Genomic DNA, 17,843 nt, shown 5'->3' on the forward strand with positions numbered 1-17,843 from the left:
AGGGTTGATAAAAAAGGATTAAGACTGTATAGGGTAGGGTAAGGTGCATTAGGGGCCATGTAGGTGGATTAGGTTGTATTAAGGTGGATCGGGAGTATTAAGATGGATTAAGGTGGATGAAGGAGCATTAAGGTGGATTAGGGTGGACTAAGGTGAATTAGGGTCCATTGAGTATTAAGACCGATTAGTCTACCATAATCCTCCTACTGCACTATAATCAAGCGAATCCACATTCAGCGACCTTAATCCTCCTTAATTCACTTTAATCCACGAAATTCCTCCTTAATGCACGCTAATCCACCTTCATCGACCTTGATCTACTCTAACCCTCCTTAATACACTTTAATCCTCCTTAATCGACCCTAATGCTTCTAATCCACTATAATCGTTTTTAATTCACCTTAATCCACCCGAATCCACATACATCTACCTTAGTTCACTCTAATCGTCCTTCAGTCATTTTAATTCACCCTAGCCCACCATAATCCTCCTTAATGCCCCTTAATCCATAATCCACCCTTATCCTCCTGCATGCACTTTAGTTTACTATAATCGTCCTTGATGACCTCAGCGCAGCATCATCGACCTTAATCCAACCTAGTCCTCTTTTATGCACCTTAATCCACCTTCATTCACCCTAATGCACCTTTATCGACTTTAATCCTGCTTAATACACCCAAATTCATCTTAATCCAATCACTAATCAATCATTACTTTGCTCATCATTAATCATCTCTTATACGCGGCTGTACATGCTTTGGCTCGCTTTCCGCCTTCCTTCGGTCACGTGATATTTTCTGTAGCTCACAACGGGACCTTGAAACAAAGGTCTAATCGCTTAATAAGCCACACACAAAGGGATGTGTCACAAGTAATACTAGATCAGACGCCCGAAGTAAACCATCTGATCACGTGGCAGAAAAATTGTCTGGAGTATAGAACTCGCCTCAAAGCTCCCTTTACATATCGGTATACCCCGTTCATGCGGCTTTAAGAAAAAAAAACAACCTCCTCATAAACGTTGCCTCCAGCATTATCGAAGCTGTTATTAGCATTTCTCAGAATTTTCAACCCCACTGGAGCGCGCAACTGGCCCAAAATAACACTCCTCCATAGAATCCTGCGGCCCGTCCGCGGGAGCCCAGGAGGAAAAGCGCGCCGTGCGCAGCCGGCGGGTGAGGAGAATCGAGGAGGAAAACGCCGTGAGGAGGGGAGTCGCTACACCTACCCATCTAGCCACAGTGGCGTTGTGTAAATACCACGGCCGCCGCGGGGTGCCGCGACGAGCGCGCTCGCTGAGCTGCTGCAGCTCGCTGAGGATAACAGCGTGCCCTTTTGATATGTGTGGGTGACGCGACTCAAGGCTCGAGCACCAAGATCTGACGAACAGGTCGTCTGCTTCCCGAGTTGCACACCCTCGAGGTGTGTCGCTCATTACGTTAGGGCGTCCTTTGAACGCGAGTACGGAGTGCGGCATCCATCGCTTAACCTGTGCGCGCGCTTCCGACGTACTCGCACGAGCGAACACGAAGTTTGTTCCACCCTTGGAAATTTTCTGATTGTCGTAGAGGTAAGTGCGAAAGGAAATATGCCACTTATGTCACTCGGTGCGAGAATAGCCACACGTAGCTATTTAGTATACTGTAGCACACCAAAGGGATGAGACACCTTGAACTCAACTCTAAGTTTGAAGACAGCCTCTGCGTTTGGCGCGGCGCCAATAGTGGGTATAATTTGGCTTCTATGTGAACATTCAGAATCAGATTTGAACTGCGCGCCACCGCGACGTTCAGTAGGCGGAGCCACCGTAGCCTGCGCAGTGTTCAAGAAGGGCCGGGAGCACCGGGTTTCTGAAAGCGTTTCTGAAATAGTTCCGAAATGGTCTGTTTGAACCTCCGATGCATTTCTCGACTTCAATAAAAATCGGTTCAGGACCCCTTGAACTAATTATGCGGAATATATAAAAAAAGAACTGACGAGCGACACATGCCGGCAAACAATGTGTCGTTGGTTACACTCAGCTGCAATTTGTCTTTTTTTTTTTACCCCTTGCTTAGGTTACGTTAAACATCCGGTTGATTTTCTGCAACAAAATAAATACCGTACTTCTTACCGTATTTCTGTAACGAAAGACGCTTCTGCTATTGCAGTAGCATAATTTACTAATATTGCTCAACTTAGTATTCCTCTATAGCGGCCCTTTAACACGCAGGAATAAATGTATCAGAAACGTAAAAAAATAGCTTACAAGTGTGTGTTCTTCCTTTTTTTAAAAGGCAGTTTACGAAAAACAGCCGAATAGAGGAAAATAGAGATTATGTAGGCGGAAATGATATTAGAAAGTTTTAGTTTTTCCGTATACGTCATACCGTTCGCGGAATTAGGCACTGTAACGGAATGCTGGGTTACCGGAGACATAAACGGGAGCAGCCTGGTTGATGGCGCCATCTTGCGGCGCGGAATTTAACCATGGAGGACACAGTTATTATTGCGGTAACTGACTATATACTATACTTATGTACTGATGTAGAGCGTCGGAAGCGATGCGTCGACAACATATGCAGTCTATTTTGCTTTATATTGCTTCGACAATGAAACCCATGTAACAGAGAAGCGTTTCACGCGTTGTTGTACTAAGTGTCACACGATATCGCTACCATCGTTAAGAGGAAACTTTAGCTCGGGTGTTCCTATTGAATACATGTAAAAGGAAAATTCGTTTTTCTTGGTAACCACTGCACCAAATTTGTCAAGGTTTGTTGCATTTAACCGAAAAACTTAAAATCTAGTGACTATTGGTTTCGAATTTTTGAATTAGGTTGTCAATATTTTATAAAAAATTGGCAAAAAGCGCAACTTTTGTGAAAACGAAACTATGAAGTTTACAATTCGGCTATGAAAAATGATATCACAATTTTGCGAATTGCATCTAATAGTATATCTAAAGCGGACAAAATTTATATGTCACACATGATTCTAAACAAATTATTAATATGGAAATGCAGCTTCTGCAGAACCATTGTACACAACGTAACAAATTCACGTCGGAGTTGGGCTCGAGTTAAAGCTTCCTCTTAAGCCCCAGCCACATTGGATAAAAAATGAACGCAGTGCGCCGCCTGTGGACGCTGCTGTGGCAGTCACGTGACAGCATGAAGTTATCTCCTTGCGTGTAGGCTAGTGTAGGTGCAAGATGTCGCGTGATTTTTTCCTTAGTCTGCTGACAGATCGGTGCTGTGTTTACATTCTTCGACCTTCGTTTTTAACGCGAGTCATGCCAGGTGATGATGACAACGTCTTTCCCACTGTAATCTTAATCATGTTGGCGTGCTTCTTTCTGTTGCGGCGTCGCCGCGTTCAAAAGATGGAGAATGAGGTACTGGGTGTCGCCCTCCGCGTTCTTGTATTCAGGGTCCGATCTTGTCGTACAGAATCGGATATGGCACACTGTCTCCAAAAGCCTTTCCATCGTGACGTCTCGGTTGAGACTCATCGTTGTAAAAAATAATCGCAAACGAAAACAAGCTCCAACAGTGGAAGTGTTCTTCCACCAATAATCTAAACGTGTCTCGTTTATCTCCGCTGCTGACTGGTTAATGCTTCCATCTGCTTTGAATCCCGGCGCTTCCGGAAGGTGAACGTTTCTAACGGTTCTTGCTGGGTGAATATCTTGGCGTTCCATTACGATATGCTGAGTAGTTTCGAGATATTGTTTCCCAAAGTGTGGGACGAAATACATGGTGGTTCCAGTTACTTTTGTGCCTCAATGCATAAAAGAGCGTCTTGTTAAGTAAGTGGAACAACATTACCCTTTTTCGGCGAATTTGAGGACGCGTATCTCCAAACTGGTGTCATTCTGGAAATTCATTCCAAGTGGACGCGCCTCGCAATCTCACCGGCTACAATTCATAAATTGCCATATGTGCCGTAACGTAATCAATTAAGCAGTTAATTATCGATTTTTTGTTAATTATTTGAATGTGTTTTGATTTGTCGTGCAAGAAACGTCCGCCTCTCTGAATAACCCAGCTCCAGGACTATAATTATGTTATCTGAAACAGACGATTTTTAAAAATTTCGCGAAACTTAAAGATGGTCACCCCGTATATAATACCCGTTTAGCTAAAGCAGGCTAGGTGACTATTTGTCGCTGCCTCGTTTCGAAGGGGAGGCCAATGGAAACGCTCATCATCTGCCGTCCACGTTTACTGTTAGGATGGTATACCCTAGCCCGGTATTTACCTTAACAGTGGACAAGCTAAAACTCCATTGTATAATTCAGTTTAATATTCAAGTACGCCTGCCCACAGTTGTTTCTGGAATGCAGAAGCTGCGTAAAAGGTGAAATATATCGCGGTATGCGTATAATAGCGTTTAGCTAACAGTCTTCAGACACTGGAATAGATTTCGGCAATCGTTTTCAGGTTGCATTCTTAGGTCACCCTAGCATTCGAGCTTTTTTTCAGTTCTCGCATGCTCGAGCTTTTTTCAGTTCTCCAACCCGTGCGCGCTGACGTACATGTTCACGCGTGCCCAATTAGCAAAACGAATTGTAGCGCTAATTGGAAGTATATCGCACTTTTTATCCTTTTATTTGTTTTTACGCGCATGTCGCACTGTTCGGCCTACGGATGCATTTGCCGGCAGTGAACCCAGCTCTCAAAGGGTACTTAATGCTGGGCGCACCTCTTCCGTAAATTAATGGTTCACCGTGAGCGCTTGCAGTCAAGATGTGGCAATTGAGTGTGCCTCGTTTGAAAATTGATCTGATTGCCAGTGTGAAACAAATGCGCACACGCAGGTAGAGCCAGCTGGTCGGGTCACGCATGAGGAAGACCGAAGGTCGAGTGAGGCATTAGTGCGGGCCCGAGCTGCTGATTTAGCTCGCTAATCGTGGGAGCACGTGTAGCGATATTTGGACGGAAATAGAACGCACGCGTTGCTGGCATAGAGTTGCTTGTCGAATGCCGACTGTTAGCGCAACTACATTTTGTTTGTTTGCTTGCTTGTTTGTATGTTGCGCACAGTGCTGCAAGTCTGGCAATTTTTACTGCCACGGATATTTTTGAGAGTTGAGGAAAGCAGCGGGGAAGGTGTAATCGCATGCCGCGGTGCGCACGTACCTGCGCGGGCGTATATCAAGGGTGTTTTTTGTTTTTAGCTGCACCAAATTTTTTTAAAGATTGCCTATGGCAGATATAGCACAATTCCAACCCTTGATCTAAATTATTTTATCATGCGGCCATTACTTCTAAGAAATCAGAATGTTCCGTGGAATAATGAACGTAATCGCACTAGTTATATTTTAATTACTTTACGCCGCATATTTAATCTACGTATTATAGTCGCTGAGTTCGCAAGGAGTATCCACTTAGAACGAATCCTTTGGGAGAAGAAGCAACAACCTGTATAGCAGCTCGGAAGAAGGACTTATCGCGATGCTTTTAAGCACGAGTATTTTGTGAGGCGGGTCGGCAAAGCTTGCGCTCAGTTGCCGATCTCCCGTTCTGCGCTGGCCGATTCTGCGACCACAGAGAAATAAAGTAAGGAAAGCTGCACTTCTTGTATGGGGCAAAGCATCATACTTGCAACCTCCTTGTGCCGGGGCAGGCGTTCTCCCGAGTGCTGAGCGCCAAACCCGTTGGCGCCAGCATGTGCACGTAGGAGCCACAGCTGGTGGCGGAGGACGTTGTGCATATGGACGGGCTCTGATTTATCAAAATGGGTGAATGTGACAACAATAGAATAGATCCATTCAGTGATTTCAGCAGCGTTCCCAAGAGAAAAAGAAAATATTGGTGACGACGACCAGAGAGGACTGGAAAGGACACCCGGTATGAATACAACGGCTGTCCAGAGATCCGTCGTTCTGACACGGCTGGGGATGATGGTCCGGACAGCGCGCACTTGAAGGAAAATGAGCGTGACAAGTGCGGCAAGTTGGGGGCGGGTTGGTAGAGTCACTGTTTATCTTTCAGTCGCTGTTACGTCAGTATGTACCTGCCCCACATCGGGAACGTAATTTGCGTTGACGCTACGCAAGAGATCAGAAGCGGGTGTGCTTCGAGCCCCAGAAAGCCGCTAGAACGTGCAAAAGTCGTCCCAGGAACAGCAGTAAACGCTTGAGACGCGTACAACTGCGGCGTCGACTGTTTCACCCACGCGAAAGTCGTGCGTCGATACCCAAGGGAGCAAGACACATGTGTTTCTAGCATTGTAATCGAGCATTTCGTGTAGTTTTCCATGGTGCATATATTTTTCGTTTTAAAGTAATATGTAATTTTTCATATTCAACGAGCCAAGTATTCATTTTCCCGAAGTTCTCCTTGTCGCTGAACGGGCGACCGTACCTGCTGCTGGGCCATGCGATGAAGCTGTTGCATCCTCAGCCCTCCAAATCATCAGGACCCGCGGGACCGGTAGCGCGTTGTCTGTTGGTATGCTGCAGTCATGCATGCAGCAGCACATCTGCTGGATCATTACTTGCAATATCATCGCAGTCACGTGGTTGTTTAGATATCCAAAAAAGCGCCCAATCTATTTTCGTGCATCTCGTTCGCTATCGAAACTGTTGATTAAGACTATTTTTACGGCCATGATAAGAGCGGAGAGTAAGCGTGGTACTTTACAAGAAGCTATATTGCACACTTCCGCGTCCTGGCGATGGATTTTTGCTGCCCGCATTCAGTCTCGCATATGGACGGTGTCGGCCAGTTGGCGTTCGGGTCCAACGTTTGTGCGAGGCATACTGGCTTATATCGTGCCGCAAGAGGCATTGCAGGCGCTTCGATTGAATAAACGTGATTTATCAGACTCGTCTGGGCAACACGCACACGCGCGAATTTCTATCACATTTCTTTAACACACCTAAGCAGTTAGAAACGTAGCACGAGTTGTTTGCCCGAGAAATCTCAGATTTTCTGAGTTCAGGAATGTATTATTACATAATGAAGACATGTGATAGAAACTCCGGCTGGGAGTAATTTCTTTGTGAGAGTGAAAGCCAGGATTCTTCAGGGTCTGACTCTCGCGAGAGGACGCCTGTGTGGCCTTCTCCGCAGTGCCCCTCGAGGCTTTTGTTTTTTCCCTGTGCCGACCGTCCGAGTTGGGCCGGCGCAGCTGGGGCGTCTTGCGAGACGGCCCCGCTGTCCGGGGGCGCGACGACAAGGATGTCGACGCCGCCCTCGGCATTCAGCGCGCGTTATTTATCACGCTCGAGCCACCGTTTTCTGGCCGTCCGATGGCTCCTTTTTCGGTGCCTTGCGCTATTTATTTCCCGGCGTTTGGGAGAAAGGATGCTCCGCGCGGACTCCTCGCGTGTGTTGGCCCCCTCCGTTCATTGTGCGCGGACTGGGTGGCGGGCGCGCAGATTTATGGTCTCCCGTGCGATCGGGGCCCTATAAAGTCCGGACCGGGCGGCCTTTTCACGAGGAGGGGGCGCCGGGCACTCGTCGTGTTCCTCAGCTTTATTTCCTGGATGGTATTTGCGTTTATCGCGCCGAGCGGAAGGCCGATTAACAGCGCGCGCACCCGAGCGGGTGCTTAGCGAGGGGGGTGGCGACGCGCGGGCACAAAGCCAGGGGGCCGGGGTTGTTTGCATGCGTCCGCACCTGCAGGCGTCCCCTCCTCCCGTACGACTCGCGCTGGGTGGCGCGCGGAATGCCTCCCCGCACCTTTGGCGCTTTGTTCGCGCGCGCTCTGGGCGCCTCCGGGGCCCCGCGCGATTGTGCGCCGCGGCCCGGGCCCGCGCGACTTTCGAGTGCGTTTACGTGCGTCACGGTTTCACAGTCGGAATTGGGCGCTTTGTCCGGTTTTGTGCGCGTCTGCTGGGGCGTGCGCTGTTGTTGGGCATTTTGGATACCTGGAGGAGCTGCGCTTTCTTCGCGGGTATGTTTTTAAACAGCCTTGACTGGAACGAATGTGTACCTGGCATAAGTTTGTGAAAGACCGGCAGTACACATTCCTCGAGGGAGGCGGCAGGGAGGACCCTGGAGTCGTGACGACCCGTGCGTAATTGATTTGCTCAAGTGGCAAACTTCTGTCACCAAATCGCAACTAGATGAAAGCGAGACGCTGTGAGCAACGCGCCGCGGGTGGTCGCTTTTGGATCAGTCTGTTCTGTCGACGGCCTACGAAGACAACGGTGGGCTTGGGTATTCTGCTGCTCTTTGCTAATTCCGTAGACGTCATTAGTGCATCTACACGAATAGAGAAAAATTAGGAAAAACAAGTTTTCATTTACGGAATGTTTACCAGCCAGCAACGAGCAAAAAAGAAGGGGGAAGAAAAAAAAAAAAGCTCGGAAGATGCGTAGCAAAATCTCCCCGCCGCGTCTTTGCTTCCGTATCCCGTTGCTGTTTTCCACGCGAGAGCTGCGGCCGGCTCACCGACGCATTCGACAGCGCGATCGAAAGTTTTTTTCTGTGTGCGTAATCAAGTGCTTTAGAAGGTATATAGTTCTCGAGTTTGTGGTTCTTTGTTCAAACTTCGACTCGTTTCAGTGTTTATGGACTGTAACTTGTCTATCAATCAACGCGCATTTTAGCAAGCAGTAGGCGTGCAGACCTAGTTCCACGCACTCTCACTGCTGATAGTTGATGTGGCGTACCGAGTCCTTTTCATTCACACAGAAAGCGCCAGCGTGACACGAAGGCGCCCGTCCCGTCTACTTCATCTGTGTGTGTGTCTTTATTTACGCCCTTCGTCTGATAGCTAGTGGAAGACTTGTGGTATTCATGTGGTCAGTCCGGCTTCGGTGAAAACAACGTAAAGAAAACTGGTCAGTATTTTTTAGTTTAATGTTTTCGTGTTTGAACTCGTTACTCTGTCAAAACAAAAGTAAGCTGGCGGGCTACCGTGACGTGTCTGACGATGCGCGTTGTTATTGGTTCCCCGTCCACGCTGCAGCGCTCCGAACATCGAAAGACCGCACGCACGAAGGGGCCGACGGCTGATTTGCCGCACCTGTGAAATCGCATCATGTGAAACAGGCTTTAAACCCCGACAACGTGTTTTCGGAGCACGGATGTCGCAGAAAAGTTACTCGCAAATCTGCCGCTGAAGCTGAAGTTTAGGTGTGCATGTATATGCCATACGGGAAAGTACCCGTTGCACATTTAAATTTATGGGCAGGTTCATTCGCTGCGGCGAAATTTTATTGCTTGCGAATACCGTGCCCCGAGAACGTATTTTGCGTAATTGCCCACGTACTCTGAACTAGCGGGAAACGAACCCATGTTGATGAAACGTCGTAATATGTCTTCCTAAACGAGTTCTGCACCAAAGTGGAATAATAATAATAATAATAATAATAATAATAATAATAATAATAATAACGAAAACGAACCAGAGTGCGCTTCGGTTCTTATCTTTTCTGAAAAAAGAATTCACGTGACACTGCTTTCAGGTACAATCACGAGACGCTGTTTCCGTTGACAAAGGCTCATTAAATTTTAACATCCGCGAATTATTTTGACACCAGCAAGCACATGAGACGATCCTAAAGCACAGCGACTACTGGCCGATGCATAGCAGTCAAGTTTCTTGCCTCGATGAGCCTCTATCGAAGATCGGACCGTGTTTTCCAAAACTGACTTTATTAGGCAACCCTGTAAATAAAGGAAAAGCACAATAGACAAACGGAGCGGCGAAATTATATCGCACGTGTTATAGGAGCGTTGATCTTGCAAATTCGAAAAAAAAAAAAATTCTTTCCTGCTTACATGTTCTAGCTCTCAAGATCAGGGTCTAGAAATTAGTCACGTCTTTTCCGCACGCATTTGAGAGCAGTTGTTTTCCATTCGCTATTCGTTCTGTCTCGACAGCGTGTAAAGCTACGTACTCTATCGCTCTTTCATTAACAATTTATACGCCACTGCCGATTTACTCGAAAATAATTCGAACATACATATGGGTGGACCCCTATGTATTGAAACTGCCGAGCAATAAAATATATATATAATTAGAATGTAGCTCGACCCGTACCTTTTTAGAAAAACGAGAAACTTCAGGCATGGCATACCTTTATTTACCGTAAGCTCGGCTACTAAATCTCGATTGTCGATGCCACAAGCTGTATCCACGTCGGCACTGTCAGAAAAGTCGTCCTCGTCGAATGCTTCGCAAGCGTCTCGCAGGCGCACGAAATAACGTCGTCCTCGGGTTTCGGATTTGCAGCCAGTCTGGATAATCTCCAGACTGTCTGATAACGGTTTAGAAGTGCGAGTGACGTCTCAGTACAGGTTACGTTGGATGCGCATACTAAAGTCTGTTTTTTTTTTTTTGTAGACTAGGCACACGTTTCCTCCCTTCTTCCCTTCGACTGTCAATATAGCGTGGCAACTGTCGAAGCTTGGGTCCCCGGACGAACACTGCTTCCCACACAGCAGTCTCGCTTCGCGGGGGCCGAGTACGGTGGGGCATTGTTGGGCGCCTCTAGTTTTCTGCTTGGTCACGGTTCGTCCGACGTCGACGGGCGGCCCAGCCATTCGTTCTGCGAGTCGCCCGATGAAGACGTCAGACATGGAACCCTCTTCCTCCTCCTCCTCGGGAGGAGGGGCAGCCTCGTGCGCACGACCGCGGCCCGTTCTCTCGCTTGCAGTGACGCCGCCGGTCGCTCCCGCCACTCGTGACACCGATGCGCCGCGGTAGCTGTCGCGCGCGGGCACACGCGGCGCCGTCTACGGTGGAAACGCTGTGTGTCGTCGGCACGATGACTCTGCTGATGGGTCATTTTTAAGGGGCCGTTTGAGCGCAAATGTTTTGACCGAGGGAAAGCTTGCCCTAAGTTAAATAGTTTCGCGTTAGTGACAATGAGTTGCCGCGAAGTAACTTGTCCAATGGCAAAGGTGCACAACCGTTCCGCGCACGCTTCTTTTGTCACCAAACCGCGTTATGTGTTGTAGTTTACTGCTATTTGGGCGAAGTCATTGAAGTGAGAGTTAGTTTACCCTTAAAACCCTTCGTGGCACGTGCTCATCATTGGCGGTGTTGCTGGTCACGCGTTTAGTATGCTGCAATACTTGGCACTTCGCTTACATCTGATGGGCGAGGCTTCCGGCCGGTGGGCTAATTTTGTTGTATCGTCCGCGTTTTAAGCTATCCACTGAAATGGGAAAATGCTAGCGGCTTGGTACGCGGGTGGGAAGCAATCGACTGCTCGCCACTTTTGGCGACTTCTGTTCCCGACCGACCGAACGGGTTCATGCTGCGAAGGTTTTCCTTGTTGGGAACATCTTTATCCGAGAGAAAGGCGTTAGAGGCACGGTGCCTCACCGACAGTGTGGACGGGGTCGTGGCGCTGCTGACAAAGAAGTGTCCGTGCGTGTGACATCTAATGTCCACGTCAGCCTCCCACCGGCTTTTTTTCCGAGCGTGTGCGTGCATCGGCCGCCCGGTGCGCCGTCGGGTCGCAGTGGAGCCGCGTACGCGCGGTGCGTTCAAAGGGTGCCATTGTGACTTTCTTCGGGACGAACGATCGATGCTATCGGTCGCTTTCCAAGCCTCCTTTCTTTTTTCCTTCGCGCACCCTCTTCCCTTTCTTTTTTTTTCGGGGGAGTTTGCCTCCCCGGTGGCGGCCAGCGCGACCTGGCCCCTTGTTTTGTGACGGCTGTCTCGCTCTCTGTGCGCTGCCCTTTTGGGAAACGCGATCTGATGCTTATCGGCGGGTGTCTGAAATGGAGCCGATTTGTTATCGCGCCTCCTTTGACCTCGATGAAGCCGCATCTGCCGATAGGTGGCTGCCGTTGGTGGCGCGCCCTGCTTGCCTCGGGATTCGCGCAGTTTTTCTGGACAGTTCGCGCAGGCCACTCTGCTCTGTGGAAAGCTGCTCGCTAAACGTATTTAACTACTACTTCAGTATTTCTCGTTCTCTGCATTTTTTTTTTCCTTTTTCGCTTTGTACACCCGATTAGTCGTTAACGTCGGGACGTACCGGCTATAGCAGCGACTGGTGGCGTCCGCGTACTGCGAAAGATTCCTTCTCCCACCCCTCGGCACTCTCGATTCATGGTTTTGCGCGCGCTGCACTCATTGTACGGCGGCACGTTTCGTTTTTCGCTCAGCACACGACGGCGGCTCTGTTCTTTTCGAAGCGCGCTCCCTCGCTCCTTTCTTCCACGCTGTATCTCGAGGCAACCGGTGCGCGCGTACATCTCGCGCGTCCCACTGCTGCCGTCTTCCTCTCTTTCTTGTCTCCCCGCGCGGCGGCGGAGCGAGCGGTGATTATACACTTACCTACTGCCGTAGCCGCGTACGACCGACCGAATGGCGGAGGACGCATCGCTTTCGGACCGTGCGAGTCGATTGTGTAATTGGAACAAGCGTCTCCCGACTCTGTTTTGCCAGCTTTCGGGGAAGGTTTCGGGTCGGGCGCCGCGCGCGCATCGACGTGCAAAGGTCAACAACTTGATGGCGCGGCTCCGAAGGGGCGGGGCGGCTCGTTTTGCGATCGGACTCGCTCTCCGCCGGCCCGGTGCCATTCGGCGTCCGGATCGCGCGCGCACACACACACGCGGCCGAACTGCGACGGGAGGCCGGCCGGGCCGCTCGTTACGAAACAAATTACCCCCTCCCCTTCTTCACGAAATACCATTTTCTCGGTGGCCCGGCAAACCCGTTGGCCATAATTCATCTCAATCAAAGGAAAACGACTCCAGTGGGATCCGAGTCTCCTCCCTGCAATTACATTTGCAGTTCAAATGCGCCTTCATTTATGCGATTTCTGGGCGCGAGCCATCGGAGCGGACGTTCCGTCGGCTGCCTGCGCGCACCAAGTGTCACGCGGCGGCGGCCCCTTCTCGGACTCCCGGGCGTGACTGCGTGCGCCGTCGATTCCTGTTTCGCCTCCTTCGCTGTGCCAGCGTGGCTTGCCGGTGGCCGAGGTATACCTGGCGAGCGCGACGTTCCCAAGAGTACTCGTGTTCGCTCGTGCTTAGCTTTCCCGCTTGGTAATCGGCAGGCCGAATTCAGAAAGCTTTTTTCTTCGTAAGAGCTCTTCGCAACCGCGTTCGTTAACGCAGCGATCAGTACCACGATTAGCCGGCTCCTATTCCTACGAACTGTTTGGCGCATGAACGTTTTTGTGACTACAAGCACGTGTTTGTTATTCTGACGCTAACCGTGGCGTTACGCTGCTCGAGGTCGCCCGTTCGATCCTGGCCGCTGCCGACGCATTTCTATGGTGTTCGTGAAATGCAATCGCGCTCGTGTACTTATATTTAGGTGCACATTAAAGAAACCCAGGTAGTCAAATATAAGCGGGAGTTCACCGCCACTGTGAAAATCATAATCGGATCGTAGTTTTGGCACGTAAAACACCAGGGTCTCATTTAATTTAATCTCGCGCTGACAGCGTGAGCTTGAAATGGACGACCGTATTCTGCAAGAATTCTCGGCCGGCGCACTCTACGTATGAAGGGGATGCTCCACCGCAATGTAATCGTTGCGATAAAACCTTATTACGCTATTTTTTTATGCTCCTTTGATAAATGGCTTCACGTGTCGTTGATGACCCCCTCATTAAAGGGACACTATATAAAGAGGAAGATGAGATCACCTTTATTGGTAACTTACCCGTCTTACTTACCAAAATCTAACTTACCAATAAAGCCACTCGCACGGTTGGAGGAGGTTTCATAAGTCAGAAAATACGCAAGGATTATTTTCATTGTATTGTAAAGAAGTTTCAAAGTTTATTTGTCAATACAGCATACAAATACATAAATTCTGACCTGCCTAAGCATGTTGTGCTTGTTGGCTGGTCAGGCAGCAGGTGGAGAATCTTCTAACAAATATAACTTCATATACATGCATTTCATGTTATACACGACATTGCCGATAAATCTGACAGCACAAAATAACATATACGAACAAGTAAAGCTATACACAAGGCATTAAATTTACGCACCAATCTCTTAAACCAGTCGTCATCTTTCTCTTGTTGCTTGCAAGACATTCGTTCATTCATTCACAAAACTTCATTAGAGTCCTGAAGCCCGGTCTTTTCAGACCGAGGCGGGCCGCGTCCACGTTGGCACCGTCGGGCCGAGCCTTATAGCGTCATCGTGGACCCTCTGGACAGCCCGTAGTTGATCTTGATATGAAGAGCTTGATATCATCTTGTGCCAGTAAAGCCATTTATCTTCGGGGTCGGCGAGAGTCGCGGGACAGCCCGCTAGCATGTCTGGTGTCAATGATGTCATCGCACACGTTACATAGATAACCAGGAATTTCATTAAACATAGCTGGTACATAGTAATTGCGCATCATTTTGCCATAATTACTATAGACCCGTGGTTTAACAAAACGTTCCGTTTTCCTCAATGTAACATCTTTTTTTACTGGAGTTTTATATTCATTTGAATAATAATACCGCGTCAACACAACAAAATAAAACAGCTCACGAATCTGTAGGATGCCTAACTCATCGTATTTCTCTTTCATGTCAACCGAGTGTAATTTGGTACCGTAAGATATACTGTTCACGATTCGTTTTAGTATGACATTTAATGCTTGCTTCTTATATTCCGAGCAGTTTCTATATAATGTAATACCATATTTTAAAACAGGTTCCACTAATGCTGTGTAGCAGCCACATACTGAACTTAGCAAGTTTCGAGAATTATTACTGCGCGACTGCAGCGGGGTAAAGAAATAAATTGAAATTTATGACATCACACTGTTGTACTGGCGCTAGGATTTCGGCGCGCAATTCGAAAAAAGAAAGAAAGAAGTAGCTCGACCCTCATTTTGTCTTATAGTTATAATAATCAACCTCCTGTTGTGAGATAGAGTTGTGAAAGAATATTTTATCAGCTAAAATTTACTTGCCTTTCTCTTTAGTATCCCTTTAAGGGGAGCTGACCATTTTCTTCTATTTTTTTCTATTTTTCTTCTTTTACTTTTCACACGAGTCCTCCACTTAAATGTCGTTAACAGTGTATCCTCTTTTGTAGTGTAATATTCCTGTTTTGCAGTGTTCAGGTGCAGCATATTCTTTAATATTGTCTTTAAGTGTTGCCATCATCTTTGTGCATGATAGTTGGGACACCCTGTATATCTGTAGGTGTCATTTTGTGCGTTTCTTGAACCCCAATTGAAATGGTATGGATAAACTTGCGGGGCAATTTACACTGTACTCACGTGTGACTGGACGCTGCTAGCAGTCGAAGTAGTCTAGTCTTGTGCGTTCCAGATGGTGCATCAGAAAACTCCACCCTACCGGGCTGTTTTTCTCTGGACGTATTGCGCCTTTGCGAACTCTGAGCAGCCAACGAAAGACGTGCCGCAGGTAGCAGCAGATGTAGTCGCTTTTCTGGGTAGCCAGGGAATGGCTTTTCAACGAATGGAGCCGACGCGAATGCGAGTAAGAGGCACACAACGTGGCTCCGTAGGCGCATTCGGAACGCTAGCGTCAGTCCTGGCTCGGGTAAGCTTTCGCTCTTCTCGAGTCGTTTCGCTGCTCTTCACGGAGGAGTATCTCTCCGCTGTGTGTTCGTGCTGAGGGGACCACCTGTGATCTGGCGCGAGATTTCTCGAACTGGATGCTCTGAAGCACAAGCACGCCCAGTTGTGCGTGCCCGTGAGTCACGCCACCGTTTTTTGGAGTGCCGCGCCTATACGCGGCCGTGGATGCAACAGCACGAGCAGTTGGCGGTGCTCGGCCACCAGCGACAAGTTATGCACTCCTGTCCATTTCTGCGAGTCAGGTCTCGTCGGGGGCGGTAGAAAAGTCTGGCGTTCTTCGCCCAAACTTTGGCAATTGGTACCTCGACTATTGGTGATCGGCAGCTGCTCGTGAAGGCGTTGTTTGTTGGTCTCTTCACCTCAAATGGCATGTGCTCGCAGCAATGTCCTACGTAGTTTACTGTGGAACGAGTCTTCTATATTTCCTTATGCACTTCTTTTGCGAAACTCTTTATTCAAAGAATACAAGCAAATGTTCTTACGTAATTTTCTTTTCGGATTTCCGCAGAACTAATGTGGTATATGTAGCTGTAGTGTTGTAGACCGCCCCGCGCATATGGTACAGTACGTACTGGGTTGACTCTAGGGTCGAGGTCGGGTGATGTTTCTGGGGAAAGTAACTATGGCTGAAAAAGAGCTGGAAAAAGTGTGTGTGTGTGTGTGTGTGTGTGTGTGTGTGTGTGTGTGTGTGTGTGTGTGTGTGTGTGTGTGTGTGTGAGAGAGAGAGAGAGAGAGAGAGAGAGAGAGAGAGAGAGAGAGAGAGAGAGATACTCGCGGCAGACGCTGCATGCAGTGCCGAGTATATGGTGCAGAGCCTGGTGAAATTGCCGACGCCCAGGAAATTCGTTTGAGATTTCATGCAACATTTGTTCACGCATTTATTTAAAATATGCTGAGAACGTGCCTGCTCACAGTTAATACGGTTTTGCGCTGTTCCGCCGCGGTCTCTGCGCTCTGTTTGACAATCGGGCCTGGCAGAATTTCCAGTGTTATCGAAAAGCTGCTTGCTTCGCTGTCTTGTGTTGTCCCCTTGGTCCCGCAGGTAGGCACACTTCGCACCCTGTTTGTAGTTAGACCCAGCTCCGCGACGTTTCTTGCACGTCGCGCACTTCTGGTTCAATCTGTGATCGTGCTTGCCGCGCGCGCTGCCGTCGTGGCCGCGGTGGTCGAACGATGGTCGTGGCATCCGCCGGGCTTTGCGGCCCTCGCTCAGTGCGCAGGTCCAGATTATGGCCCCGAGCACTTATGCATCATTAATTACCTTCGTTAGCCGAAGCGTGCTGGTGCGAGAGTGCGCTGCGATCGGTCCGTGGTTCGGGAACGGTGGCGTGCCGAAGGTGTGGCTCCGGTGCTGTATGCGCCGACGCCGCGGCACGTCGATATATTCGGGCTGCCGTTCATTAAGGCTGGAGATGCCGCCCCGGGAATGCCAGGAATGCACCCGATTGACCCGGTGCCGCATCGAAAATGACCGGAGCTCACACCCTCTTATGTAAATAGTCGCCGCGGCATGCGGCGCTTTGTCTTCTCCTGTCTTGTGCCCGGAGAAAGTTGCGCCCGGCCGCTCGTACGTCCTGTGGAACGCGGGTTGGGTGGAGCGAATCGCCAGGTGCTGCATTGCATGATGCAGCACTGCCGGTGCTACATGGCGGGCCTTTCGCTCCGTTCATTGATTTATTCAGGTCGCTGACTGCGGGCTTGCTTTCCCAAGCTGAGTCGGAATGGCAGGAACCAAGTCGGACCTTCCTATCACAGCCTGTCTTTATTTTCATTTATCTCAAAGGACCATTAGTCGCTCGACTTATATACTTTGTGGATGCTCCTGCGTATCTGCCGTTGAACGAATCTGTGCGAACAGGCGCGCGATGTGGTGAAGTATATGCAAAGCGTGACCACATCGTACACATCGGGCGGCCTCTTAATAATGCAGCGTGTTTCGGTGCTCTGTGTGCAGGTACATGTCAACCGGTTGTGCCTGTCTCCGCATCCTGCTCAAGAACTTCGCCTCGGTCATCAAGACGAACATAACAGCACCGCCCGGTGTAGGGGTGGACATCTCCAGGGAAGAAAGGTGAGAGCTGCTTCGCAGTCCACGACATCGGAGGGGACACGCGAGCAGTTGATTCACCCGCGCCGCGTTGTTGTAGTGCGCACAGAGGCCCGCGACCGGCTCCCACCCCTGAGCTTCGAAGCCGCCCCGCACCGAGGCGACAGTGCGTGCGGGGAGAGGGGGCAGCCCTGCCGGGCGGCGACTGCGTGCAGGCCGGCCGAGTGCCGCGAAATCTCTGTCTGGGAGGGGCAAGAAACGCCGTAATTGTCCGACTGTAATACTGGGCGTGTATGTAATATATCGTGCAGTGCGCGAGAGAGGAGTGGCT

The 17,843-nt window shown here is 49.3% G+C and overlaps 1 protein-coding gene across 5 annotated transcripts in view; it reads left to right on the forward strand.

Annotated features, from left to right (window-relative positions):
• kat80 (katanin 80) overlaps positions 1–17,843 on the forward strand; it is a 204,711-nt gene that overhangs the window by 175,814 nt on the left and 11,054 nt on the right. For all 5 annotated transcript variants that reach the window (XM_070531014.1, XM_070531011.1, XM_070531010.1 and 2 more), the window contains one exon: positions 17,420–17,536. In XM_070531014.1, the coding sequence (XP_070387115.1) occupies positions 17,420–17,536 (117 nt within the window). The remainder of the gene's footprint in view (positions 1–17,419; positions 17,537–17,843) is intronic.

This window comes from Dermacentor albipictus, chromosome 1, assembly GCF_038994185.2.
Source record: "Dermacentor albipictus isolate Rhodes 1998 colony chromosome 1, USDA_Dalb.pri_finalv2, whole genome shotgun sequence".
In the NCBI taxonomy this organism is placed as follows: Eukaryota; Metazoa; Arthropoda; class Arachnida; order Ixodida; family Ixodidae; genus Dermacentor; species Dermacentor albipictus.